The following is a 25,222-nucleotide window of genomic DNA, read 5'->3' as shown; positions in this document are numbered from 1 at the left end:
GAAGATGAAGTGTCATAGACTTATATGATACATATAATCCATTGGAACAAATCGTGGGCTGTTCCGGCCGGGAGTCTGACCCCTCAAATAAATCTGGGGAGTGCATTAGTACCTAATCCTTAATACCTTCAAGAGATCAAAGTCAATCTTATGCCCTGTTACCTATTCGCTGAGTGCTTTGAAGTGACAGCTCCCAGTGCGAAACTCTATTATATAGAATAGTCTCTTCCGTTCTTTCTGCTTAGCCTCCATTCTTGCCTACATTCCCATCGTTTCATGCCTGCAAGGAGCCTGGTTAAATGACAGATCTTTGATCTGTCTGAGGCATAATCCCCAGATACAAACGCTCCATTGAGATGTCTGCGCCAACCCCGCTGATCAATCCATGGTTTCCTCTATCTTAACCAAGATTTTATCCTAGCTGTCATGCTAGAAGCTGCACACAGAGAACAGCGAAGGCATTCTAATGACTGCATTTTCTTGAACGATGGATCCTTCATTCTCCCGTTGCTAGGCCAAGAAGCAATATTGCCCTCGTTTATATCTTGGATTGTTTAATCAACTTTAAGCAGTTCTGGCGGAATTGTCCGAAACTTACTGGATGACTGGATCCAACAGGGCTAACTGATCATCAGGCTTACATAGGGCCTGTGCTATATTTTAGATTGGCTGATATATTGAGAACATCCTAATTTATCAGACAGTACACATGTGGAGGAGGCTGTACCATACTAAAACCCTTGAGATATGCAGTCTCGACTCCAGTTAGCACGTTTCAGCCGTGCGGCACAGCACCTTGCAGCACCGGCTTCAAGAGACCATACTAAAGCAGGAAAGGTTCCTGTCCGCATAAACATGCGGAGTTTGCTAGTGAGATTAGGCAAAGGGCTGTGAGCCTTATCGTCCCTTTTTGGCTGTTGGTTTTTTTCTGTCTGACGGGGCCAGATCTGTTAGACCTGGTCGATGCATCATGGCTAGGCTGGTTAGTTAGAAGTAGTTGTAACATTATAAAAGGTTGACGGGGTTCTATTGAAGCGGAACTCTTTGTTTTTCGCAAGCTACTCTACTTCACCAATCATGGGTGTACTGGACTTCTTTATCTTTGCTCTCACTGTTCTGAGTAATGTCAGCGCTGCCAAAGTGAGCTCACTCTCCAGAGAGGCTCAGCCGTTCAACTTCCCCCAGGCAAGACGTCTCTCTGCTGCGGTTTCTCGTTCAAAGCTTGAATCTAGAGCCGAGCTTGCATCCAACCTTTTCAGAAGGGAAGCAAGTTTTGACTTCCTTCATGTTGATCAAGATCCCGAATCGGTCTTTGTGGCCACCTTAGACGTCAAGTCTCAGTCACCCGTTCTGGCATTAGAGGAGTTGGATGACTCCGTCCGAGATGTGACCTGTAAGGAATCGCAGATTGACATATCGTTTGGATCAATTGAGCAAGTCCGCTCAGTCCATCGAGAACTCGAGCAGATCGACGGATTCATCCTAGTCACCTCACATAATGGGTGTAATCCTGATGGAGCAAGGTCAACACATCGGTCAGTATCTCGAATATCTACATAAGGGAGTATCATTAATTGTGTATAGAGTCACCAAGGTCGCAATTGACCCGACTCGCAACGTGCTGTCACTGGGGAAATCCGACTGTGGCTGGCAAGACGCATTTCACACGACTCGAGTCTCTTTTTCACGCAGGCATCCATCCGAAGTCAGGAAACGTTCGAATACGCCGGTCAAGAGACAGCAGCAGTCGCAGTCTGAACCACCAGAAACAACAAAAACGATGGGAGGGTCCGCCCAGACTCCTACGGTCACATTTCCTGCGCCTAGCGCAACGTCGGGGCTCGCCTCGACTTCGACGAAGGAGCTCAATGAGCATTATGTGGACCAAAAGATATTTCCCCCTAACATTCCTGCGGCGGGTATGCTTCTGTAAGTGCATTCAACCGAAGTTCATCCTGATCGGAGACGAGAAGAGAAGCTCATTTCGCAGACCATCAGGAATTACCGTGTCTTGCAAGAATTGCTCCCTGGAAGGCAACGTCGTCTTAAACAAGGGCTCTTTCGAGATTTCTGGATCTGATGGGTTCATGGACGCCGTCAACAACACCATCGCTTTCTTTGAACATGGCAGCATTGAAGTAATTGCAAACGGCCTCTTTGCGCAGGTCGAACTTGAGTTCGATCTTTCTGCGAGTCAAGATCTGGTCTCCTTTTCGGCTAAGCTTCCTGCTATCCCCCTCATTCCTTTCGAGGTCCGTTCGCTCAGAAGACTGCAATAGCCAATCACTGATGTGTGTTAGATTCCCGGAGTCCTCGTGTTTGGCCCCATCATAGTAGCGGAGTTTGACATGAGTTTGAGCCTTGCCCAAAGCATTGGCTTTTCATATGGTTTCAACCTCTCCGTTAGTTCGCCTCAGCCATTCCATCCTTTCACCCTTACACTAACTTGCACTCAGGTTCCTGCAAATTCCAAAGTGAAGTTGAATATGGACGAGATCTCAAACTCCTCAATCACAGGCTTGTAAGCTAAACCCGCGACTTCACCAGATTCTTCAACTAACCGCTGCTCAGTGACAAAACAACCGTCCATGCCTTGCCATTTCAGGCCAAAGCCGCTCTTGTTTCTCTTATAGCCAGTATCGGCTTCAAACCCCAGATCCTCCTCGGCATCAACACGGCAGTGGGAAGCGTGCAGGGTGGAGTCGGCGCCTTTCTCGAACTACCCAAGGTTTCTCTGAATGTGACACAACTCGGTAATGTCAACGAGAAATGCGAAGCTGTCTCAAATGGCGATGGCAAGCTCACATCAGCGCTGGACAATGTTTTGGGGAACTTTACGAATATTGTTCCCACCGTGGACATCAATCTGGGAGCCTTGGCGAATTTCGAGGTTGATGTCCCTCGCGTCTTCACGGAATCAGCTGCTGTAAAAACCGTACTGGCTTCAACTTCGTACCCCCTGCCGACGGCGTGCTTGCACTTTGACCCGGAGAGCGGCGAATACAGTTCTCCCACTCCTACTCCTACTCCGGTATCGTCTGCTGTAGGTAAGCTTGCGACAGCTAAAGCGGAGAAGAGCTGGGCCGCTTGTGCGGGAATCAATCGTGGGTTGGTGCTATTATCAGTGATTGCATATTTATGCGTCTATTAGAGATGAAGAATGGAAGAATGTAATGCTGGGATGCTTAATATCTGTTGTGGCGTCAACTGTAAGTATATAATTCTCGGCGGTTATTGCGACGTCGTTAATATCACCGCTTGGCGAGATCGTAGAGTCAGGGTATCAGGTCAGCCCAGTAATGTCTCATTGCTCTACCTTTGCATGTGCTTCCAAACCAGCCCACAGTCTGGGCAGTGATGCCCTGTAACATATCTCGGTCTCATTTTACTTGGATCTACAGAGTATGAGTCACATGAAACCATGGGAGCTGCATAAAATTCATCAATCAGCCAATCAGATAATACAAACAGGAAGGGGGGAGAGGCCGTCGGGGTCCTAATGCGGTTTAGGGCGCGCAATCAGCGGGGACCAAAAAGAGGAAAGGCGGCTGCCTTAGGCTAGTGACTGAGGCTGTGAAGGGTAATAAGGTAGTCAGCGTCCTCGTATTCAACTCTTGTTGAACGACCTTCCCTCATCTTCAGGCATCTCTTTCTTTTCATCCTTCGTCCTTCAGATCCTCTCCTCCTCCTCAATCAGAACATACGCCTGTTCACCTAGGTTGCATGACCTTTGCCTACTGGCGAGCTAAACTCTCTCAAAAAGTACATTCTTTCACCCTCACAAGACCGTAAATAGCCGAGATCTTATCTCGAAGACGGACGGCTTCATCTCTAATAATAATCTATCTTTTCATTGTCATTCGAAATCATCTTTATCCTTCAGCGTCATTCTTAGTGCAATCGAAGCAATGGCTGCAAACCAATCGCTGTACATGGAGAACCCTACTCGCGCCCACGAGTGGGTTGACTTTGACAACTCCTTCGAGTTCTCCACGGGGTATCTGGACAGCAATCCACCCTCGCTGGACTCGATCTCTCCAAAAGATTTGGAGTTGGTCTACAGTGATGCAGACGCGCTGAACTGGGACTCGGAAGCCGCTCAATGGCCTCAATCAGCCTTCTCCGACCTCGCTGCCTTCGGGGACCCTTTAATAGGGAGCACGGAAATGCCGTTGGACATCGCTGGCTTCTCCGAGAATGTTCCTCCGCTACCATCGTTTCCGGAAGTGGAGAGCTCTGCCTCGGCATTTGACGCCACATGGTCATCATTCGACGCCTCAAATATGGAAGAAAGCTTCTACTCACCGTCGACCTACCGACAACGGATCGAATCCCAGGCAGCCGCTGACCCACGCTGCTTCTCGAAAAAGGAAAAGCGTCTCGAGGCTTCCATTGCTTTGCACCTGCAGCGCTTGCAAGACGCTGCAACGGCTGATTTCAATCTGTCTTCCGAGTCATGCGGCAGCTTTTCCTCTCCATGCTGGCCCGACTCTGCTGCTGGAAGTGCATCTGAGCCGCAGTCTCGTGGAAGCCCATCCAGCACATCAGCCTCTGAACCCTCCACCAAGTCCTCTGCCTCACCATCTTCAGGGCCGAGCACGGTCAGCGGTGGAGTAGAGTTGGTACTCGATTTGAATATGAACACGACTACCAATGTGCCGAAAAAGCAGAAACCGCGATCCCAAGCCCAGAAAGAAAACTACATCAAAGTCCGGAAATATGGGGCCTGCGAAAAACATCGAAAACAGCATAAGCGGGTAAGTTCTACATCATCCGCCTATATCATATCATGCTAATGGTGTGCAGTGCAATTGCCTTGACAAGTCTGCTTCACGTGTTCTGAACGACTCTGCCGTGGCAGCGCTAGCCCAATCTACCAAGGCCCGATTGGAGGTCAGGAACACCGGCCAGAATATTATTGTAACCAAGCGCCTCGGCACCAGTACGCTGCCGACTCTACCACCCGCAATTCTGGACAGGAGCCGTGCGGTCAAAGCGGTGCCTGGATCTGTTCATCCAAGCACTGCAATTTCGCCAACGGTAAAGGCGAATGTACAACTTATGGAACGCACTGTTCACAACCCGGCCGGACGTGTAAACACCGCGATCTCGCCAACCGCTACGATGAATGTTCAACCCTCGGAGCGTTCCGCACACAGTGTGGCTGGACGTGCAAACACGGCCCTTTCGTGGAAGCCGACACCAAACGCCCAAGTCATGGGGCGTATCGTTCAGAATTCTGGTGGACGCGTCATTTCGCTGCAATCTCCAGTGAATGTCCAACGTTCAGAACGTTCGGCCCAGAATGCTGCCGCCGGACAGCAAAACACCGCGCACGCGCATGTTCAAGTTTGTCAGTCGCCCAAGGAAACAAAACCTTGGCGTACAGTCGACCACACTTCGTCGGTTCCTGGTCCACTGGTAACCCAGAACCCACAAACGACGACTGCTGGACGCCGTGGCCGGCAAGATGGCGCTGTTCGTGCTGTTCATTTCACTCCGGGTCTAGCCCGCGAGTCCTCTGGTGTACTGCGGCCATTCAGGCACAGGCCAGCTTCCCAGACCGACGTTGGAAGGGTTGTCGAGAGCCAAAACACCCAAGCAAACAAGCCCGTAAAGGGCAAAGAAAATTTCTGGTTCAACAGTTGGGCATGGAGTCTACCTGGAACCCGAGCAGAGGTGATCAAGAAGTCTACTGTTGCCGAATATGCTGGTGCAGTTGTTCGCAATACCGCCCTAGCGTTCTTGGGCTTCTGGCAATCCTCCACCTCGCTCACTTCGTGGGCAGGACTACTCTTTGGCCGATTAGTTCTATCCTCTTCCCGTCAGCATATGCTGACCAGGAAAGGAATGGGCTGGCTTAATAGTGCCGTGGTCGATTCCTCGGTTTTTCCTGTTCTTTGAGCGTTTCCGTCCTTGTGCTTGATGCTTGATTGTGGGGTTCTTTAGCGATTGTGCACTTGATATCCCGATAGTACATTAAAAGTTGTATCATGAATAGATTTTCTTTTGTCATATTTTATATCCAGTAGCTAAATCTAGATCGCTACATCTAATGTGCTTGCCCTTTAGCAGTTGAGGATTTATCTAAGGGAAGACGCCCCCAGAGCGCGGCGTGCTTAATGCTCGCTGACCCTGGAAGCGACACAAGAAATAGAAGCTAAATAGAGTATAATCAACAAATAGGTAATAGTGAAAGAGAACCATATGGCCTTGACTACAACCATGGTCTCTGTAGTTTTGGTTATCGTGGCCATTGATCTAGGATTCTAGATCCCGCTTGCAAAGCCTGGTGCCGAGTGTGGAGGCGGAGATTCGCCATGGTTATGATACGATGATGTCAAGCGGGTTCTCCTCGCCACGGAAACTATATAAACACCGACTTATACACACACTTCTATCTCCTCAAGACATTCTCGCTGTAAATATTGACCAGATATCTCATATACATAGGCTTTACTCTGTAAGAAAGGAAAAAAAGCAAAATGACCGACTCCTACTCCAGCTCCTCCCACGCCAGCTCCTCCCATACCAGCTCCTCCTACTACTACAGCTCCTCCACCAACACCACCAACGGCAGCACCACCACCGGCCACCGGTACACCACCACCTCGTACACCGACCCCAGCGGGAACACGGTGGTCCGCACCGCCCACCAAGACCTCGGCCAGCCCGCCGTCATCGAGGAGCGCCGCTACGACCGCACCGGCCAGGAGCAGCAGATGCTGGCGTCCGGGTCGGAGACGCTCCCCGGCGGGATCCGGCGGATTACAGAGCTGGACGACGAGACGGGCGCGACGACCTACGACGCGGGGACGCAGTATGGGATTCCGACGACGGGGACAGAAAATGAGCGCGATGAAAGGAGCCGCGGCGATGAGTGGTGGAGTTCGTCGGTGGGGAGATCGTCGTACGATATCGGGACCCCCTTACCTGGTGCTAGGACTTACAATGCGTACACAGGGGCGTATGAGGAGCAGCGTGCCGATTACGATGCCGATGGGGTGCCGCGGTACCGGGGCCGTGGGCAGAGTGGGTATTCCGCTGAGCAGAAGGCCAGTCGGGAGTTTGAGACGGATCAAGGGACGAGGTTGAAGAGGGAGACGGATGTGAATATGTCGGATTTGTTGTAGTTGTCAAATATGTTGAATAGCTGTACAGAATGGATTGTCGTGCAAGTCATGTGCAAAAGTCGTAAGTCGTAGCAATGTGTCTGTTGATAGAGGCTATACCCTGATTCTTCCCTCGGTCCATCTCGCTCGTGCTCTCTCAAATGCCCACGGCAGCTGAAACACCCAGTGGCAAAGCATGCCCGCCACGAAGCCGATGGCATCATTCTTGAACCCCACGAGCAAGCCCACGGTAACCATCATGACGGTCCACCGCCTCTTCCGCTCGATATCACTGAGCATGGGCCCGATTTCATGCTCGCTATCGCCTGTCAGTCCCTGTCCAAACACGGCGATATCCCTGGCTCCCGTGGTGTTGAGGCTCTCGCCGACGCTGACCAGCTCCAGACCGGCAGCGATGACCATCACCCCGAGCAGCGCGGAGGGAAACCGCTTCAGCAGCCCGACCAGAGTTTCTCCGAAGAAAACGCCAATTACCAGTTTCACCGTTCCGAGGAAAATGACACTCGAGCCAGAACGGGCCCCGAACCGGTACTGCGCCGCTAAACCCCCGGAGCCATGGCAGACTGGCATCGCCCCGAACCAGCACCCAACGAGATTCATCCCAGCCACGCTCAACCCGATGGCCGTGATGGACGGCGTCTTCACCTGTGGCAAAAGATCGCCCGCCAGATGCACGACCGCCACAATCGAGTTGAGCGTGGTCAGCGGGATCTGCCCGACTCCCGCATCCAGCGCGCCCACCTTCCACTCCGACAGCCCGGGAACCACCACAACCGGATGCCAGATCTCTAGCGACGGCAGATTCGATGCCAAAGTCGACTGGACAAGAGCAAACGCCAATCCCAGGGTGAACACGATCAGCGCATAGGGCACATTGCGATAGACGTTCGTGAAGAGCAGAAAGATAAACGCCGCAATGGCCCACAGACGATTATCCGCCCACGAAGGCTGGATCCACCCCAGCGGTGCGAGGGTCTTCCCCGCTGCGGCGATGACCAGGGACAATCCCGCGCCCACCTGGATCCCCTTGATGACCGGGATTGGGATCGCATTKGCAAACCAGTGAAGTAGACCCGTCACGCTGAAGACCAGGATGCATGCGCCTACAAAAATCCCGGCAGCAGCGATGGTCCCGTTGCTGAAGGATCGGGCGATCGCTACCGCGGCAATGGCCTTCATAGGCTGCACGGGCAGTGGGATCCCGAAGAACAGACCGGTCAGGATGTTGAAGACGCCGGAGAATATTAGGGTGCTCGACAGCGAGACGGTCCCATTAACGGCCAGGGCTATGGCGATGGGGAGAAAGGTGCCCAGATCGCCAAGAGAACCGGAGATTTCGGAAACATAGTGACGTCGAAATGTTCGCAGGTTGTGCGAGGATATCTCGCGAAGAGTTTCAATCTCCATGGTTTGATTGATTCAATTTTAATTGATCAATCGATGTTTGTCTACAGGTGTCGAGACTTTTAAAAGGAGTATGCAGCCTGTTAGATAAAGTGGAGGAACCATGGGAAAGGTGAAGAAAACAAGGAAGACGCGGAGTCATGTGGCCCCCACGTTGACTGCACCTCTCCAAAGCTCAAAGCAAGATAAGCTAGGCGATCCACGATCAGAAGATCAGAAGATCTTGAAATCTTGTCATCATGATGTGCTGGAAATGACATACTTGGAAGTCATTTTCTCAGAGCACATCCATGATTTGTTGTTGAGTCTCAGGCCAGGTCCAATCCAGTGCGGGGTATAATGAGATTACGGATAAACTCACAGCGTCACCAGAATAGGTAGATTATCAATAGGATTCGCAGACTGATAAGATCTCTTCTTAAATTACACTACGGAGTAGATGGTCGAACAGTATAAGTTTCGCATTTCACTGTCAGAGTTATCCTGAGATAGCGAGAGACTAATTCGAATACACTGCGGATAAGCGAGTAATGAGAGTCAAGAAACTAGAAACACAACGAGGTAAGGACTGGACGGCAACTAGGTGGCCATTGTTGAACGGGGCAATTGCGCCCACTGTATTCAAGTTAATAGTCGTCACCACGACTGATGACTTCCTTCCCACCGCTGTGGAGGAGAATCGTATGCTCGAACTGGGCCGTGTAGGACCCCTTCACGTCGACAAGCGGGGAATAACTTTCAACAATGCCGTTGTCGACCAGACTCTTCATCTGTGTAGTAAAGTCAATAACCGTACATACAATATCGTCTCAGTTGCTTACCCCAAGAAGATAGTTCTTCACCCCAAGACGCTCGAGATACCGGCGCGAAAAGACGATGCTTCCAAAGCTGGCGTCGATGGTTTTGAGGAGAGATTTTGCCGAGGAAAGACGCAGATTGGCACCAGACATGTTCTCGTTTCTCCCGTAGCCGTAGACTCCGACCTATTGCGGCATTAGAAAATAGAACGTAGTGAAGGGAAGTCTCTCTTGTGCCCTACATCATCGTCGAGGAATCCTCTGCCAGTACTTCCAAAAGTCTCAATGGCATATACTTCTCCCTCTTCCATCTTGTCCTGGTTGTTGTTTTTGATAAAGGGAATCTGTTTCCCGCCGTGGATATGGTACCGGAGAATATCGTGGCCAGTGATGTTCCGGATAGCCTTGACGGGGAAGACTTTCCCGTCAATTTCGACTTCGTAGTTCTCCATCACCTCCTGGATCGCGGCACCAATGTCGCTCATCCTTGCATCAACACCAGCATGCTGCCTGCGCATCAGCATCATAGCATTCAGCTCAACGTTCTTGTGTGATCAGACATACCTTGATACCGGTATTCGTTGCCTCCCTCACTGCAGTAAGGAGATTGTCGTACTTGTCGTCAAAAGCGACTGTAAATGCCGAATCGACAATGCGACCATTCACATGCACACCAAAGTCCACCTTGAGAACATCACTCTTGTCCAGGATGACGTCTTTCTCACGCGGGTTTGGGGTCCAATGAGCGGCAATGTGATTCAAGCATAAGCCAGTGGGGAAGCCCATGCCGGCTTTGAAGAAGTCTCCAGGTTCAAGTCCCTGGTGGCCGGAAAGCGCGCGGACACCATCTTCGATGCCCTCGGCAATCGATAAAAGAGTTGCTCCCGGCTTGATAAGCTCTTTCTGCGCATATTGGCGGACTTGGCGATGGATTTCGGCAGCCTGGCGGTAATCAGGGAGGAAGTCGTCGTCCCAGAGACGCGAGTTGTAACGCGACTCTTCGTCGGTCGTGCGCGACGTACAGTCGTACGGGACGAGTTCCCCGACTGGATATTCCGACGGGAACAGAGTCGAGACTAGCACACGTGGTGGGCTAGTTTGCTTGAGCGCGGCCGCCGAAATGGTTCCCGCTTTGGTCTTCTTCTTCTTCTTGTTGGACTTCTTGCGTTTCTTTTTCTTTTCTGTTATGGACAGGCGTCAGTGGAGGTTCACCTGATCGAGAGGTTGAAAGTGGTTGATTGAGCTTACCAACATTGGACGTCTCGGTGGTCACCCCATTTTCTTCGGCATCCTCGTCGTCGTCATCATCACCAATGACTCCGCGATCCAAATCGGCCGATCCCGAGCCATTTCGAGAGGTCTGAGGGTCGGGATTGGCTGGCTTGAGCTCATTGGAGTTGGAGGCTATATGGTAAGGACAAATTAGAGTTGCTGACGGTGGTTGTTTGTGGGAGGGTAAAAGTCATACCATGAGGAGCCTGCCAGTGTCCTTCAGGGCTCTTTGATCCCATGCTGTGGTTCCAAATCGCAGTGCTGACATGAACTGATGGCGAGCTAATTTGACAATATTGTCAGTTGCAGTTGTCAGGAAGAAAGAGAAAGCGGGGATTGAATGTGGCTGGCGGCTGCCTGACAATCGGCTGCCTAAAAAGGCAAGGTTTGCATATTTTGGCTTTCGCATACAAATCGAGACATTTATGCCGAGCACAACTACGCTTGGGGGATTTAAATTTACTCTACAGAGTACAGAGTACTGCCACCACAATTCTTTTCTGCCGATCCTGTCATTACTACTGTCGAGCTAGGAGAGTCCATCTGTGGAGACTCTACAACGGCCCGTGCCTACTCATCCTAATGCTTACGGACTGCCAGTGATTATGTATCGAGCGCTTGCCAGTCCTCACAGGCCCGAGTATCCCCTACCCTCGTGGTAAGATACAACGATGGACGGAGTCAATCGACTATCCATGCAAGAGATTTGTCAAAATCCCTAGTCGTCCTATCATCCTTGCAAGTATCACTGCTCTCTATGGGCACTTAGATGAACCGCTAAGGTGCCAAATGTTTGCTTCCTCTTTCCCCTCTTCTGCAGGTAGGCCCTTGTCTCTTGTCCTCTCCAAACAACGCCTCCTATCAGACACGAGAGAAAAAAAGAAAAGGAAAAAGCAAAGAAAAAAAAAAGCAAGGACAATATCGTCTGCAAAGCTGTTTCAAGGCATCTGAGCCCGATTCATCCGATAATCAGCCGGCAAATTATCAGGAGTAGTCGCGGCCGAGATTCTGGATGTCTCGTCTCCCCCATATCTACTGCGCTTCGATGGACAGTTCGTCCGGACATCGCCGGATCATCCAGCTCAGATTGACTCGTCACTTTTTATTGGCCATGCAATTTACTACAGCCAGCTGATAGCAGGAAAATAGTAGTGGGGAACCAGCTTGACTCAGGTAGCCACAGTCTGCACGCAACAATCTGACAGGGTTCGCTGTGACTTGCGAGAACCATGATGGACCAATAGCATCAGCCTTCACAAGTACTTCCAGTTGCCTTCCTCGCTCACTCTGTCAATGGAGCGATCTGGCTCACACTAACTTTGACATTCACAGCAGTTTGCATGGAGAGCAAGCCTCGATGGCACGGTCGTTCGATCCACCAATCTGCAATAAACAGCTGTGGTAACTGGTAACTGCTGCAATTTAGAGTGCGAGGAAGAGCCTACCGCTGCGGATGAAGCTCGCATAGAGTTGCTTCTTTCCCCCACCTTACTGCATACTTACGCATCGAGAGGACAAACGAGCGCACGCTTGTGCTTTCTTTTTCCAGGTAGCAGACATGTCAATTCCAAATTAGTCGAGTCGCTCCCTGAGGGTGGTCTCCGAGGAGCACCATCTCGCTCAATCACAGAGCAACAAAAGTCCTCTTGGATGCAGAGGGGACGCGTTGAGCGCCACTGTCTCGAATCCCATGTCATTCAGCCAGCCTGTTACCGGCGACGCCGTGGGAGAGAGTGGATCTGGAACGTCTTCCTACTCCATGATAGTAAGGAGCCCAGACTGATGCCGGGTACTCCGTTCAGAGAATTTCATCTCAATGCACATTTGACTGCGTTTATCCAGATTGTTGCTCTGCACGGTGCTCGCCGTGGCATACAGCGAGGTAGCATACGAAAATCCCCCCATTCTCCATATGAATATTTAAGGGACCTATGCCCTCTCTAAATCGTCTCGCTGCTCTGGTCTGCAAAATCTCTTATCCTCTTACCCAATGGTCTTTTTTATCTGATGCTGGTTTGAGTTGCTTCTTTTGCTGTTTTTCGGGTCGTCGTCGGAACTCAAACAAGACGACAGTTGATTCCGACTCCCCTACTAGGCCCACAGTCATTGCACCTCCAACTAGTAATTCAAAGCAATCATCATCTGCAAGATCCAAGACCCCTCCACCTGTCGTCCACACTCAGGCCTCCGAAGACTCAACAGATAACACCACCTCTACTATAGCTCCAGTCATCTTAACTACCATGGCAGCCACAGTTTCCTCTCCCTTGCCTCCTGGCTTGCTAGCTAGCAACAGACGTGTCTCAGGTCTCATGGACAGCGATGTCCTCTCAAACAATGGCGTCGCCCGTTCTGTCACTTCCCGTAGGGTGTCCTCCAGGAAGTTCAAGACTGTCGAGACATCAGAAGTATCCAGTCTGGTGCACTCCCTCAAACGTCGAAGTGGCGACGAGCTCGGCTCCGGTGCATCGTCCAAGCTGTTGAACCATACACATGACTCGGTCTTGGACTGGATCCGTTCCCAGCGGATGAGCCTAGTTCCCCCTGAAGGGAGTAGCTACGACAAGGTGCTATCATGGGCGCAGCTTTTTGTCGAAAGGCTGCACTCTTTCGACGAGGCCATTGAGGAGTTTGCCGGTGATAGCTATTTAGCTGCGCGGTTGGCTTATGGATATTGTGCTCTGTTACTCGAGGTACAATCATGTATCCTACTCAAACGACCTCACGACGCTGACACACTCGCAGCTAGGACAGGAAAATGCGTCTGCGCTGATGATTTMCTTTGGCTTCTTCTACAGCACTTCGATGAAACTTGGCAATCTACTTGAGCGGACGGAGCTGTTCAGCGTCTCCCAAGAAATTCGAGAGCAGCTGGTTCTCGCTCTTGCGGACTTGGTCACCCTGGTCGCCAGTGTGTCCATGCACTTTCACAAGGCGATCCTCGGCCTGACCACGGCATCGATCTCCATCGACCTTTACAAGACCTTCCCTGGCCAGATTCAGACATTCCGCGACCGATGCGAGAAGATTTCCGAGGCCATGTGGCGTCACCAACTCCTGAGGGAGAACTTGGACCTCGACAAAGGTACTTCCCTGGCTTTGTCCATTTGAATAGCCGCTGACCAGGAACAGTGTCTGAGCCCAAGGCAATCAAGCTATGGCTGAGCCCCGAAGATTGTGTCCTCGGTAATGTGGCGGAGCAAAGCTCCCACCTTGCCCATGACCGGGAGGAAATGACCTGTCTTTGGATGGCACCTTACTTGGCGCGCTTTTTGAAGAGTCCGCTCAAATCTCTTGCTATCGCTGGCAAGCCTGGTTCCGGACGAACAGTTTTGGCCTCGGTAATTGTTGATCAGCTGCAGCACACGATCGGGGGGATTTCCTACGCCACATTGTTCGTTCCAATCAGTGAGTACCTCAGACTCTCCGTTGTGTGACCAACCTCCTAATTTTAACTGCAGATGCAAGAGTGGCAGCAGAGGCTACACCTCGTGCGGTAGCAAGAAGCATCCTGTACCAGCTTTTCGATAAGCGCATCGGAAATGTGCAGTTGCTGCAGATCCTGAGTGTCGCTCACGACCGCAGCAAGAAGGCCACTAACGAGCAAGACTATGACAGTCTTCTGTGGAATGCTTTGGAGGCGGCACTCAGCGTCGCTCTGCCTGGTGCCAAAGAGCTTGTCATTGTCGTTGATGGTGTGGACGAGGCATCCTGCAGTGAAACTGCCATGCTCAACCAGCTGACCGCAGCCACTGCCAAGGGGAATAACGTGAAACTGATCACCCTTGGTGCCCTCAAGCCTCCTACTGCAGCAGGTCAGGCCTTTGTCCGGATCACCGAGGAACTCATCTTCGATGATATCGCCGCCGTCGTTCGGGATCAGTTAGAGCAGAGTCGTGTCTTCTTGGAAATGTCCGAGCTGGATCAGGAAACCATCGTTGGCCGCATCACGGAAGCGTCCGAAGGCTCGTTCCTCTGGGGGAAGCTCGCCACAAAGCGGGTCCGCTACGAGGAGACTGAGGAAAGCCTCCACAAGGCCGTGGATGCCCTATTGAGTGCCAAGCTTACTCTTGCCGACTTTGTCGTCCAACTTTTGCAAGGACCCAACGTCTCTGAAGATGCAAAGCACATGTTGCTCTGGCTTGTCACAGCCGATCGGCCGCTTCTATTGAAGGAACTCGAGCTTTTGGCCTCCATACAGGTGGACAAGCTCACGGTGGCGGAGCGTAAGCTCGATGTACTGCATGTCTTGAAACCACTCAATGGTCTGGTATTCGTGCAAGATGGTCAGGTTTTTATTCGTCACGGTCTCTTCAGGGCCTCCCTCCTGGAAATTTTTAGCAAGGGCGAACTAGTTTCGACCGTTAAAGACCGGCACGCCGACCTCGTGACTCGCCTGTTAATTTACATCCGGGCAACGGTGACGCAGGAGAATGAACTCTCCCTTGTATCGCTGGACTGGCACGATGCCGACCGCCTCGTCAACAGAAATCCCCTGCTCGAATTCGCCGTCCGCTACTGGGTGCACCATGTTCGGCAAACCTCGGCGTTCACAGCCGAAGGTGAGGTTGCTGCAGCGAAGGAATTCGCCAAGGTGCTACCAGCTTCGATCACGACCCTGCGACTTGAAAGCACGCTGTGGGAAAATACACCTACACCCACGCTGCTGCTCTACTTGACCACTGTCACCAACATCTACCGCCAGATGCTGTCGACGAATCATGTTGTGACTCTTCAGTCCATTATCTTCTTGGCTCTTTTGAACCAGCGGCTGGAATGTATCTCTGAGGCCATTCCTCTGTTCTATGAAGCTTCCACGCTGAGCCGCACGCTTCTGACTTCACGCCATATCGTGACAATGCAGATGGCTAGGACCTTCGTGGAGCTGACCGAGCAGAGAACCACAAGCACCAAGACCGAGATTATGGTCATGAGAGAAGAGGTCTTGGTGCTGTTGGTTGAGTGCTACAAGCGTCACTATGGAAAGGATTCTGAAACTGTGGTCACACTTCTCAGGCAATTGGTCGAGCACTACCGCCTGATTAAGGAAGAGGAGAAGGTCCAAGAGATACAGGCTTCAATTGAGTCCATTACGCACCATCATCGTCATGGTTCCAATGGTGCTAACGGGGAGCTGGAGATTCGTCTCAAAGGCGTCAAGGGCTCTGGCGGGGTGATTGGTATCGGGTTCTCGCTGGACTATGAAGAAGGCGACGAACTGATCCAAGAATCCGAGTCGTACAATGTTGAGGAATGGATCAAGAAGGCCGAGATCTACGTGGCCGAAGGCAAGGTCGAACTTGCTGAGCGTACTTACGTCGAGATCTGGCAGCGAGTGAGCAGAGAGTACCGCACCCATTACTCTGCGTACTGGGAGGAGCTGAAGATGGCCACTGTGTTGGCATACTCCAGGTTCCTTGTCTCTCAGAAAAGACAGTACGAGGCCTCCTCTGTATTGTCAAGCCTGTGGCAAGAGTATGAGCAGGCAAGCATCTCGATCTCCGAAACTTCCGTGTCCTACTTCCAGGAAATCGCCACGATGATGAAGGTCGTTGGTATCTCCGAGGTGGCACTCTCGGTCTACAAACGCTGCTCCAGATACTATGAGAGTGTCAATTCAACCCACAGCTCCACGTATAAGGAGATACAGGAGAGCATCCGGACTACCTCGAAGGAGGTTGTCAAGTCCTTCAGTTCTTCGAGCACGGTCATATCAGAGACGACCATCGAGGAGGTCTTTTACGACGGCTCCACTGAGACCATTGAGGAGTCTTCGTTCACAGCCATGCATCAGTATATTGAACTGTATATTTCGCAGCATCGCTGGCAAGACGCTACGCGCGTGCTCAAAAAGATCCTACGTCTTGTCTGGCCTTCTCTCTTTGCGCCATCGGTGCAGGATGTCAGCCTTCCCGAGAAGCATATCGAGCACTGCGTTGAACTTGCTGCCCGTCTCGGTTTATGCTATCATTCTCGGCGTCGCTTGAGTAAGGAGGAGGACATCCGCTTGAGGGTGTACCGAGCAGCCCGTGCCGAGAGGAAGGTGGAAGACAGGCTGCGTGAGCGCGCTACCACCGAATTGCTTCGTTTCTTCGAGCATACCTCACAGACGGAGATGATCATCAACCTTCGACAGGAGATGCTGAGCGATTATATCGAAGCCTACGGCGCTGAGCATGAGCGTGTTATCAAGACTCTCTGGATCCTGGCCGAGCTAACGCGTCCTCGTCCAATTTTCATCGAATACTACCAGCAAATAATCCGAGCGTTGAACAAGGACTCCCAGGTCTGCCATACAGATGCCATTGAGCCGATGGTCATTGTTGCCACTGAGCTGTGGAATCAAGGTCGCTATCTKGACGCCTTGGCCTACTACAAGATCATTTTCAATACGTTCCTGACCCAGCCCAACCTGGGTCCCAAGTTCCAGGTCCAGGAGTTTGTGCAGGAACTTTTCGAGCGCTACACACGCTGCTTGCGCAGCGTCCACGCAGAGTTCACTGTGCTACACAAGGTCACTGTCGAATACCGAGCCCGGTGTACGGCAGTTTTTGGTGAGACGGCATCTATTACTATCCGAGCGACCCTGACTCTTGCGAAGCTCTGCCAGGAGTCTAAGCGCTTTGAGAGTGAAGCGATCGCTCTCTACGAAGAGCTTCTCAAGATCGAATCCACGGAGCTAGACAGGGAAGAAATCACCGCGACACTGGAAGGTCTMGTTGAGGAACAAACAGAGTCTTCTAGCTCTTCCACTCACAGTGAACGGACTTTCGGGGTCATGCGGAAGCGCATCACCACCGTTCGGGAGACACACGGCTGGGCTCATGAGGAATCTCTGACTCGGATGAAAGAGATGATCACCATCTACACTGAGCGGAAGGAGACTGAGACTGTGGTGCGCGAACTCACCGAGGCAACCGTGCATATTCTGATGTCCGAAACATCTTCCACTCGCTTGATCGCCGCGGCCAGCACCATCGCGTCCTGCTACATTGCAGCGGGTCAGATCCAAAAAGCGGTCGAGCTCTCGCACGAGATCTATCGGCAGATTGTGATGAAAGAAGTCGTCAACGTCGAGACTGTCCAGTTTGACCTCTCCTCCAAGGAGCGCAAGAGCCTCACGTTCTTGGCGCAGCTCGAGTATATCCTTCGGCGCAACACTTCGGTCACGGTGACAGAGATCCTTGCCGCGTTGACTACCGAGTATGTCTACTTTGAGGAGTTCCGGAGACTGATCACGACCAAGAGCAGCTCCATCCAGACGGTCACTGCGTCTGCTGCTCGACTGTACCACTTCCTGGTTGCTAATGACCGGCAAGCTGCGGCCGCCCGGGTCTTTGATGATTTCCTCGGCTATTTCGCCGCCACGGAGGGCACGCGCGTGAACCTGACCGAGACGTCGCGGGTGAAGATCCTGGTCATTACTATCCTGGACCACTTCAGTTCCCATCAGTCGCAAGACTTTGTCCGTTCCATTGGCATTGCAGGCATCCATCGGGTCACGGAACTTCTCAAGGACCAACGTTATGAAGCGGCTTGTGATCTGGCGCTGGCCAGCTTCAAGTACCTATCGGCTCATGATGTCTACCGGAGTGCTGCTATCGTCAAGTTTGCGTTTATCTTGGGTATGACCATTTCTGGGCGCGATGTCGTACCTCGGCTCGACGACGCGATTCGTAAGAAGTTACTGGGTGTGTCCGCTGTCATCATCCAGGACGCTCTCCGCGTCATCGATGAACTCAAGATCGACCTGTCGCAGATCGGCCTCCACCACCTGAACAATCTCATCGGCCTCCTGGGCGAGCAGCAAGACTACCAAACTCTCGCTTGGCTCCTGAACAAACTCTGGAACAGCCGCGAAGCTCAGCGTACCTGGAAGCCATATATCACACTTGCGCTGGGCCGCCGCCTCGTCCTGGCCCGCTACCTCGTCGGCGACTCGATGGCCGCGCTGCGCTTGGCCGAGGACATTGTGTACAACTGCCGCCGCGTGCACGGTGCCTGCCACCCTGCTACACTGGATACCTCTGTTCTTTTGTCACAGCTGTACATTGGCGTCGGCCTGCGGTACCAGTCCCACAAGAACGGACAGGAGATGGCCAACCGGTACTACAAGAAGAGCGCGGCGCTGCACGAGAACCTGCTCCGCATCTTCAGCGACCCCTCGTTTGCCGAACTGGAGTGCGGTCTCGACAACAGCATGAGTCTGGATGACTCCACGTACGACCTTGATATGGGCGAGCCCGTCGGCCACGTCCCCGACGGCGAGAGTGTGCGTCGACACCTGTACCTCCTGAAACTTGCTGTGGAGCGGCTGGGTGATTGGCCCAAGGACTACAGCGAGTATGAGCGGCTGAACGCAGAACTCTTCCGGGAGTTTCCGACTGATTTGAAAGGCGTGGATGGAGTGGAGAAGTGGGATCTGAAGGCATTTGGGGCGGGCAAGGCGGAAGGAAATGCGGATATGTTGGAGACTGAGTTCACGACGTGGGAGTTTTTGGAAGGCCCAGCGCCAGTGGAGGAGTAATCTTTCTTACTTTGTATGTCTGAATTGTAGTCTTATTCTTGTGTTTGTATGTCTTTTTTTTGGGATGATATCAGATTGTTTCACGTGTAGTCAGATGCAATGCAGTATGCAATTATAGTAATACAGCACTCTTCACTACTTCCTTCTGCACGCAGGTCATCACATTATTCCGGTGAGACAAAGAGCTCATTGTTCATTCTCATATATGTATAACATACACCCATCACATGATTTGACTGATATCTAATGTCAAGCAGCTAAATTTCTGGCTTTACTTTTGCTTTTCTTTTTACCTTTACCCCACACTAACCAGCTCACTCTGCAGTACTGCTGATACATATAACAGAAGAGCAATAATCTGGCTGTAATATGGACACAACAGAGGACCAAAAAGAAACACTTCATTCATTATGTGGTCGCACAATTGTCCGAATCAGCAACAATCTTGTTGTGAAATCTGGCAATATTCGGTCCCATGAAGCGCAAACACTTCGTTTCATTGCAGCAAACACGACAATCCCTGTACCCAAAGTTCATGATATCCGTTGGCAAGATGGCCAAGCTGAGTCTATTGTGATGGACTACATGCCTGGCAAGCGGCTCGACGAAGCATGGCCTAGTTTGGATTCCAATCAGAAGCTCTCTATTGCCGACGAACTTCATTCCTATATAAACCAGCTTCGCAACTTGAAAGGTGACTACATCGGGGCCGTTGATCGGGGGAAGGCTATAATTGGACAGTTTTCATCAATTGAAGGCGGTCCATTTGATTCCGAGCAGCAGTTCAATGAGTTCATCCTAGGCGATATCGTGCCATCGGCACCGGATATACTGCGCCATTACGCCAAATTTGCGCTTCTGGATGACCATCGCATTGTGTTTACGCATGCTGATTTCGCTCCGAGGAATATCCTTGTCGAGGAAGGCCGTGTCACTGCTATCCTGGATTGGAAATATGCAGGCTGGTATCCAGAATACTGGGAATATGTCCAGGCGCTTCGGCAGCTGAGGCCGATGAAGGACTGGCCGGAGTATCTAGGGCGGATTCTTCCACCTCAATATGAGAGAGAATACATAGGCATGTCTTTTCTGGAACGGCTTTTGCGGCACTAGAGATACATTATAGATATCGTGTAAATGTCTGGGATAAGGATGATTCACTGCATGCATAACCTGAGCTGGCTACATACAAGATTAGGGCTTATGCATAAGCACTACTGACACACTAATTTAAAGCTTAGTGGTGGAAAATCCGCAAGACTGACTCTGATACTACGTAGTAAGCCTGTAGATGTCAATCTATTACTCCAAATGGCCTAATCTATTCTCGCAGATGTTACCTTATATACAAGTAGTGGCAGTCGTTGTGCGGGGAATCCCCATCCCCATCATTTGCTCCATCTCCCATACGGAGTAAACCATCACCATCACGATGAAACTCCACCACCTCCTTCTGTCCAGCAGCTTTATCTTCACCACATCAACAGCCACGGCCACAGCTGAAGCAGACTATATCATCATCGGCGGCGGCACAACCGGCCTCCTCCTCGCCAACCGCCTCTCCGCAACCCCAACCACCACCGTCCTCGTCCTCGACCCGGGCAAAGACACCCGCACCAACCCCAACGTCACCAATCCGACGCAATGGCTCCGCAACGCACACACAGAGATAGACTGGGCCTACCCCTCCACTCCCCAGCCGCACGCACTCAACCGCACCCTTTCATACACGGCAGGCCGCATCCTAGGCGGCACGAGCATGATCAACGGGATGACGTACCTGCGCGCTGACAGGCCCGAGATCGATGCGTGGGAGGCACTCGGCGCTACCGGCTGGAATTGGGGGTCCCTGTGGCCGTATTATCTGCGGACGGAAAAGTTTAGTCCGCCGTTGGGCTGGCAGGTGGATGCTGGGGCGGAGGATGTGCCTTCTTTCCATGGGAGGGAGGGGAGTGTGGATGTTTGTTTCACGATGGAGTTGTCAACGACAGGATTCTGGGAGAGGGTGAGAGATGCGTGGGGTGGGTTAGGGGTGGGATGGAACAAAGATCCGAATGGGGGGTCGGTTGAAGGGGTTGCGGTGTGGCCGCAGACGATTGATTGTAAGGAGGATGTGCGGTGTAGTTCTGCTAAAGCGTTTTATTATCCTGTTGATGGGAGGGAGAATCTAGGGGTTGTTAGGGGGACAGTCAGAAGGATTCTCTGGGAGGAGGGGGACAGTCTAGGAGGAGGGCATGTGGCGGTGGGAGTGGAGTATCTGGATGAAGCCGGAAAGGTGCAGACTGCTATGACCCGCAAAGAAGTGATATTGTCAGCTGGGGCGCTGCGGACGCCTCCCATCCTCGAAGCATCGGGTGTTGGCGACGCGGTTCGGCTCAAGGGACTCGGGATAGAGACGAGAATCGACCTTCCCGGGGTGGGAGAGAACCTGCAGGACCAGCCGAATGTGGCGCTGCTGTACACGGGCAATCTCAATATCTCGGGGTACTCGCCGTATGCCACGTTTGTAACGGCATCACAGCTCTTTGGCGAAAATTTCGAGGATATAGCTGCGTACGTTGTGTTCTTTCTAACGTTCAAACACACGCTGACATTAACAGAACAACACTCTCCTCCATACCAGCCTGGGCTGAATCACTCGCCTCATCCTCAACAAACAACCTCAACAGCAGCGCGATAAAACATATCCTCACCCTGCAGCACACCCTTATCTTCAAATCCAACGTAACCATCGCAGAAATCCTCACCAGCGCGTCCGGAACCACCCTCCTCTCGGCCTTCTGGCTCCTCCTCCCTTTCTCCCGGGGCAGCGTGCACCTCTCATCCACAGAAGACAAAGACATAGACGCCCCCAGCATCGACCCGAACTTCTTCCAGGTGGACTTTGATCTCCAGACCGAGCTGGCGATAGGGAAGCTGGCGCAAGCATTCTGGAACCAGGGGCCCGCGAAGAGTCTGCAACCGGTTCCCATTCCTGGCAGGGCATTGGAGGGTAATGCAACGGATACAGAATGGACGGCGTTTATTAAAGAGATTTGTGAGTTTGCATGCAACCAGCGAAAGAAAAGTGCGATACTGATTGATTAGTCGGGCCGAATTACCACCCCATCGGGACCGCGAGTATGATGGCTCGGGAGCTGGGGGGCGTCGTCGATTCGCGGCTCAAGGTCTACGGCACGGAGAATGTCAGGGTCGTTGATGCGTCGGTGATTCCGCTGCAGGTGAGTGGGCATCTCACGGCGACGTTGTATGCGTTGGCCGAGCGGGCGGCGGATATCATACTGTGTAGGACATAAAGATTGACAGTTTAAGAAAGATGAAAATGAAGAAGATGCATTCACCGAACTCCATCCAGGTATCCGTAATGTAACAAGTCTAGTAGATATAACATGCTTTTGCCGTCCTGCTTTTGATCTTCAGTGAACGAAGTGCTGCTAAACTGCCTGCAACATATCCAGCATCCCCTTGGTCTGACACGCTTGGTGCGCCATTTCCACCTCCTCGCGCACCCGTCGATGCAGCCGCTCCACCATCTTGTCGATCTGCGCCGATTGTCCCAGGTTCCCCGAGTAGATGTCCAACAAGTTCATGGCGACCTCCACGCACAGCGTCACCAGCCGCGGCTCCGTGATGTTCTTGTGCACCCACTGCAGCACCGGCTGCAGCGTCTCCTCGTCGCGGCCCTGCAGCGCAGCCCGCAGCGCGGAGCGGTGCCGAAGCGCCGTGAACAGCGTCAGCTGCGCCGTCTTGTCGCTCGCCGCCAGCACCTGGTCCAGCGCCGCCGAGTACCGCGCCTTGCGCAGGTCGTACTCCCACGTCTGCTCCTTCTTGCGCTTCTTCTTGTCCTGGCCTTCGATCACGATTTCCACGCCTTCGCCGATGAAATCCCGTCCGCGCAGTCGCTTCTCCCAGCCCGATCCGCGCAACTTCTGCTGCTTGGCAACCTTCCGGTCGTGCTCTTCCAGCTTGCCCTCCAGCAACGCCTGCATCTCCTTGCGTCGTTCGCGCTCCCGGATCTTCTGCTGGCCCGACAACCGGGTCTTGATCGATAACAGGCCAGACTGCATGCCCACGGCGATGTGCTTGTCCTCCCGCGCGACACCAGACGTGATAACCTGCAGCGACAGGATCGGAGACGGGTACTTCGAGCCCGAAACCACGTTCCACCCGGTCGTCTCAAACACCTTCATGTGCCCGTCCAACGCACCACTAAGCAGCCTCTCCCCGTTCGACGCCAACGCCAGCGCCGTCACCGTTTTCTGGTGGCTCTGAATCATATGCAGCGGCTTCCCCGCCACAATATCCAGCACGGCAATCTTATTCTCCGCCGAAGCCAGCAGCGTCGTCCCCGTCGGCATGGGCAACACGCTCTCAATCGGCGCCGCCATCTTGAACGTCATCGCCGCCCGGTTCTCCACCCGTGGATCCCACAGCCGCACCGTCCGGTCGTAACTCCCCGACACTACCAGCCCAGACGCCGCCAGCGAGCCAGGCATGAACGCCCCGCTGCGCACATAGTCCGTATGTCCCAGGAACGTCCGCGCGCTGCTCTCGCTCGGCAGATCCCACAGCCGCACCGTCCGGTCGTCGCTGGCGCTCATCACCGAGGTCGGGTCGCTCGGCGAGAACTTGGTCACCCACACCGGCTGCCGGTGGTCCTTCCACGTCTTCAGGATCGCCCGCGACGCGACGTCGAAGACCTGCACTGTGCCTGTGTCGTCGCCCGTCACTACTACCCGGCCGTCGGGCCGCACGTCGGTGCCGCGCACGGTATCGTCGAAGCGAGTGATTGTGCGGAGGAGTTTGCGGGTGCGGATGGAGTAGATCTGCACGCGGGCGCCGGTCGTCACGGTGAAGACGTCGGGCGGCTGTGTGAGGGATGGAAAGGCGGAGGCGGACGAGGGGGCGGCGGGCTGCGTGATGAGATTGATGGGGCCGTTGGCGGGAGAGGGAATGAGGAGCGGATTCTTAAAGGTCTTCCAGTACTGCTGCTCGGGCGTCAAGCGGGTCGAGGGCATTGCAGGCAGCTTGACCTGCTGGAGGGGGAGGACGGGGGCAGCCATGGCTGCTTCCGTAGTCTAATTATCGCTCGGAAACAATATCAGAATCTCAATGAGTTGAGAGAATACTCGTTCGTCAGTGACTGGTGCGGGGTGGTAAAGCTGTGGTGGTTGAAGCTGGTGATGATCTTGAAGTTTTTTTATCACATCAAAAAAAGTTCTATCGCAACGCTGATTGGCAGATACCACTAGTAATTTATCTGTATTCAATGTGTATTGGGCGGTGTATTAATACATCTCCGGTATTTTATATTTTGCCTGCCTGAGGCACCAAACGGAAGCCCTAATTCTAATAGCAGATGCCCATAATCCATTTCTACAGATAAGCACAACTATTGGAAGTGTATTAATTCTTTGGGGCTTCGAGCCAGTTGGATACTGCCTACCCAAATTCTGGTGACATAGTGGCGAAGGGAAATCTTATACGAAGATCTACAGCTCCAGACGACTTGCTAGCGAATGAACGAGTCAGCGCAATGATCGAGGACACGAGCAGATTGACTCTATTCAAGTGCCATCCAAGGTGGATCACAGAACTAGTGATCAAATTGCCTAGAGGTGGTGCTTCCGCCGACTAGCTGCATTCTATACGACATATTTGAACTCCCGAATTGCCATAAGCAGTAAGACAAACACAGTCAATACTGCAGAAGTGGCTTGCACGGCCAATGAGCCAGCTCAGAAAATAAAAGCAAATATCAATCGACTCAGCTCTGATCTGTCTAATCTGTAAGGGTTTCCAGTTCAATGGGATGCGAGATACCACGCATATGGTCTGTCATTCCCTCTCAAGGTGTCTTTTGCCTTCAATAGTAGATGTCGATCTATGCGGGAGCTTGTACATGTCACTATGTGGCTTACCCATCCCAATATGGCATATTCGCTGCCCAGATTAGAATCGGTGTGGGAATCAATAGACCTACCTAGCTTCTAGAGAGCGAATATAAATACGTCCTCCCTTCCCCCGTGGACAACTGCAGCCGTGCATCTCATCCTCATCAATACATTCTGCATTTGCATTGCAGGCGT

General features: G+C 52.4%; 9 protein-coding genes across 9 annotated transcripts; 6 read left to right on the top strand and 3 right to left on the bottom strand.

Annotated features, from left to right (window-relative positions):
* Positions 1 to 1,077: 1,077 nt before the first annotated feature.
* On the top strand, positions 1,078 to 3,151 carry Asppvi_001476 (putative GPI anchored protein; the record flags this gene model as incomplete). The annotated part of the gene is made up of 6 exons (XM_043297771.1): positions 1,078 to 1,535; positions 1,585 to 1,929; positions 1,991 to 2,252; positions 2,301 to 2,402; positions 2,457 to 2,521; positions 2,572 to 3,151. The coding sequence occupies 6 exons, from the start codon at positions 1,078 to 1,080 to the stop codon at positions 3,149 to 3,151; spliced, it is 1,812 nt and encodes a 603-aa protein (XP_043153706.1).
* A 757-nt stretch (positions 3,152 to 3,908) lies between these two features.
* Asppvi_001475 (uncharacterized protein) lies at positions 3,909 to 5,904 on the top strand (the record flags this gene model as incomplete). The annotated part of the gene is made up of 2 exons (XM_043297770.1): positions 3,909 to 4,757; positions 4,807 to 5,904. The coding sequence occupies 2 exons, from the start codon at positions 3,909 to 3,911 to the stop codon at positions 5,902 to 5,904; spliced, it is 1,947 nt and encodes a 648-aa protein (XP_043153705.1).
* Positions 5,905 to 6,485: 581 nt separating this feature from the next.
* Asppvi_001474 (uncharacterized protein) lies at positions 6,486 to 7,133 on the top strand (the record flags this gene model as incomplete). Its single annotated transcript, XM_043297769.1, has 1 exon — positions 6,486 to 7,133. The coding sequence occupies one exon, from the start codon at positions 6,486 to 6,488 to the stop codon at positions 7,131 to 7,133; it is 648 nt and encodes a 215-aa protein (XP_043153704.1).
* Positions 7,134 to 7,226: 93 nt separating this feature from the next.
* On the bottom strand, positions 7,227 to 8,540 carry Asppvi_001473 (putative sulfate/molybdate transporter; the record flags this gene model as incomplete). Its single annotated transcript, XM_043297768.1, has 1 exon — positions 7,227 to 8,540. One exon carries the CDS (start codon positions 8,538 to 8,540, stop codon positions 7,227 to 7,229), a length of 1,314 nt encoding a protein of 437 aa, XP_043153703.1.
* A 623-nt stretch (positions 8,541 to 9,163) lies between these two features.
* Asppvi_001472 (putative methionine aminopeptidase, type II) lies at positions 9,164 to 10,845 on the bottom strand (the record flags this gene model as incomplete). Its single annotated transcript, XM_043297767.1, has 6 exons — positions 9,164 to 9,307; positions 9,359 to 9,520; positions 9,577 to 9,840; positions 9,899 to 10,515; positions 10,583 to 10,738; positions 10,803 to 10,845. The coding sequence occupies 6 exons, from the start codon at positions 10,843 to 10,845 to the stop codon at positions 9,164 to 9,166; spliced, it is 1,386 nt and encodes a 461-aa protein (XP_043153702.1).
* Positions 10,846 to 12,537: 1,692 nt separating this feature from the next.
* Asppvi_001471 (NACHT domain protein) lies at positions 12,538 to 19,133 on the top strand (the record flags this gene model as incomplete). Its single annotated transcript, XM_043297766.1, has 4 exons — positions 12,538 to 13,299; positions 13,352 to 13,691; positions 13,739 to 14,014; positions 14,068 to 19,133. 4 exons carry the CDS (start codon positions 12,538 to 12,540, stop codon positions 19,131 to 19,133), a joined length of 6,444 nt encoding a protein of 2,147 aa, XP_043153701.1.
* A 369-nt stretch (positions 19,134 to 19,502) lies between these two features.
* On the top strand, positions 19,503 to 20,246 carry Asppvi_001470 (uncharacterized protein; the record flags this gene model as incomplete). Its single annotated transcript, XM_043297765.1, has 1 exon — positions 19,503 to 20,246. One exon carries the CDS (start codon positions 19,503 to 19,505, stop codon positions 20,244 to 20,246), a length of 744 nt encoding a protein of 247 aa, XP_043153700.1.
* A 319-nt stretch (positions 20,247 to 20,565) lies between these two features.
* Asppvi_001469 (GMC family oxidoreductase) lies at positions 20,566 to 22,429 on the top strand (the record flags this gene model as incomplete). The annotated part of the gene is made up of 3 exons (XM_043297764.1): positions 20,566 to 21,686; positions 21,734 to 22,170; positions 22,221 to 22,429. 3 exons carry the CDS (start codon positions 20,566 to 20,568, stop codon positions 22,427 to 22,429), a joined length of 1,767 nt encoding a protein of 588 aa, XP_043153699.1.
* Positions 22,430 to 22,567: 138 nt separating this feature from the next.
* Asppvi_001468 (snoRNA-binding rRNA-processing protein UTP15) lies at positions 22,568 to 24,196 on the bottom strand (the record flags this gene model as incomplete). The annotated part of the gene is made up of 1 exon (XM_043297763.1): positions 22,568 to 24,196. The coding sequence occupies one exon, from the start codon at positions 24,194 to 24,196 to the stop codon at positions 22,568 to 22,570; it is 1,629 nt and encodes a 542-aa protein (XP_043153698.1).
* Between the last annotated feature and the right edge of the window lie 1,026 nt (positions 24,197 to 25,222).

The sequence above is a fragment of the Aspergillus pseudoviridinutans genome, assembly GCF_018340605.1.
Source record: "Aspergillus pseudoviridinutans IFM 55266 DNA, scaffold_1, whole genome shotgun sequence".
NCBI classification, from domain to species: Eukaryota; Fungi; Ascomycota; class Eurotiomycetes; order Eurotiales; family Aspergillaceae; genus Aspergillus; species Aspergillus pseudoviridinutans.
The sequence above is the reverse complement of the archived record's forward strand: the minus strand, read 5'-3'. Positions and strand labels throughout refer to the sequence as shown.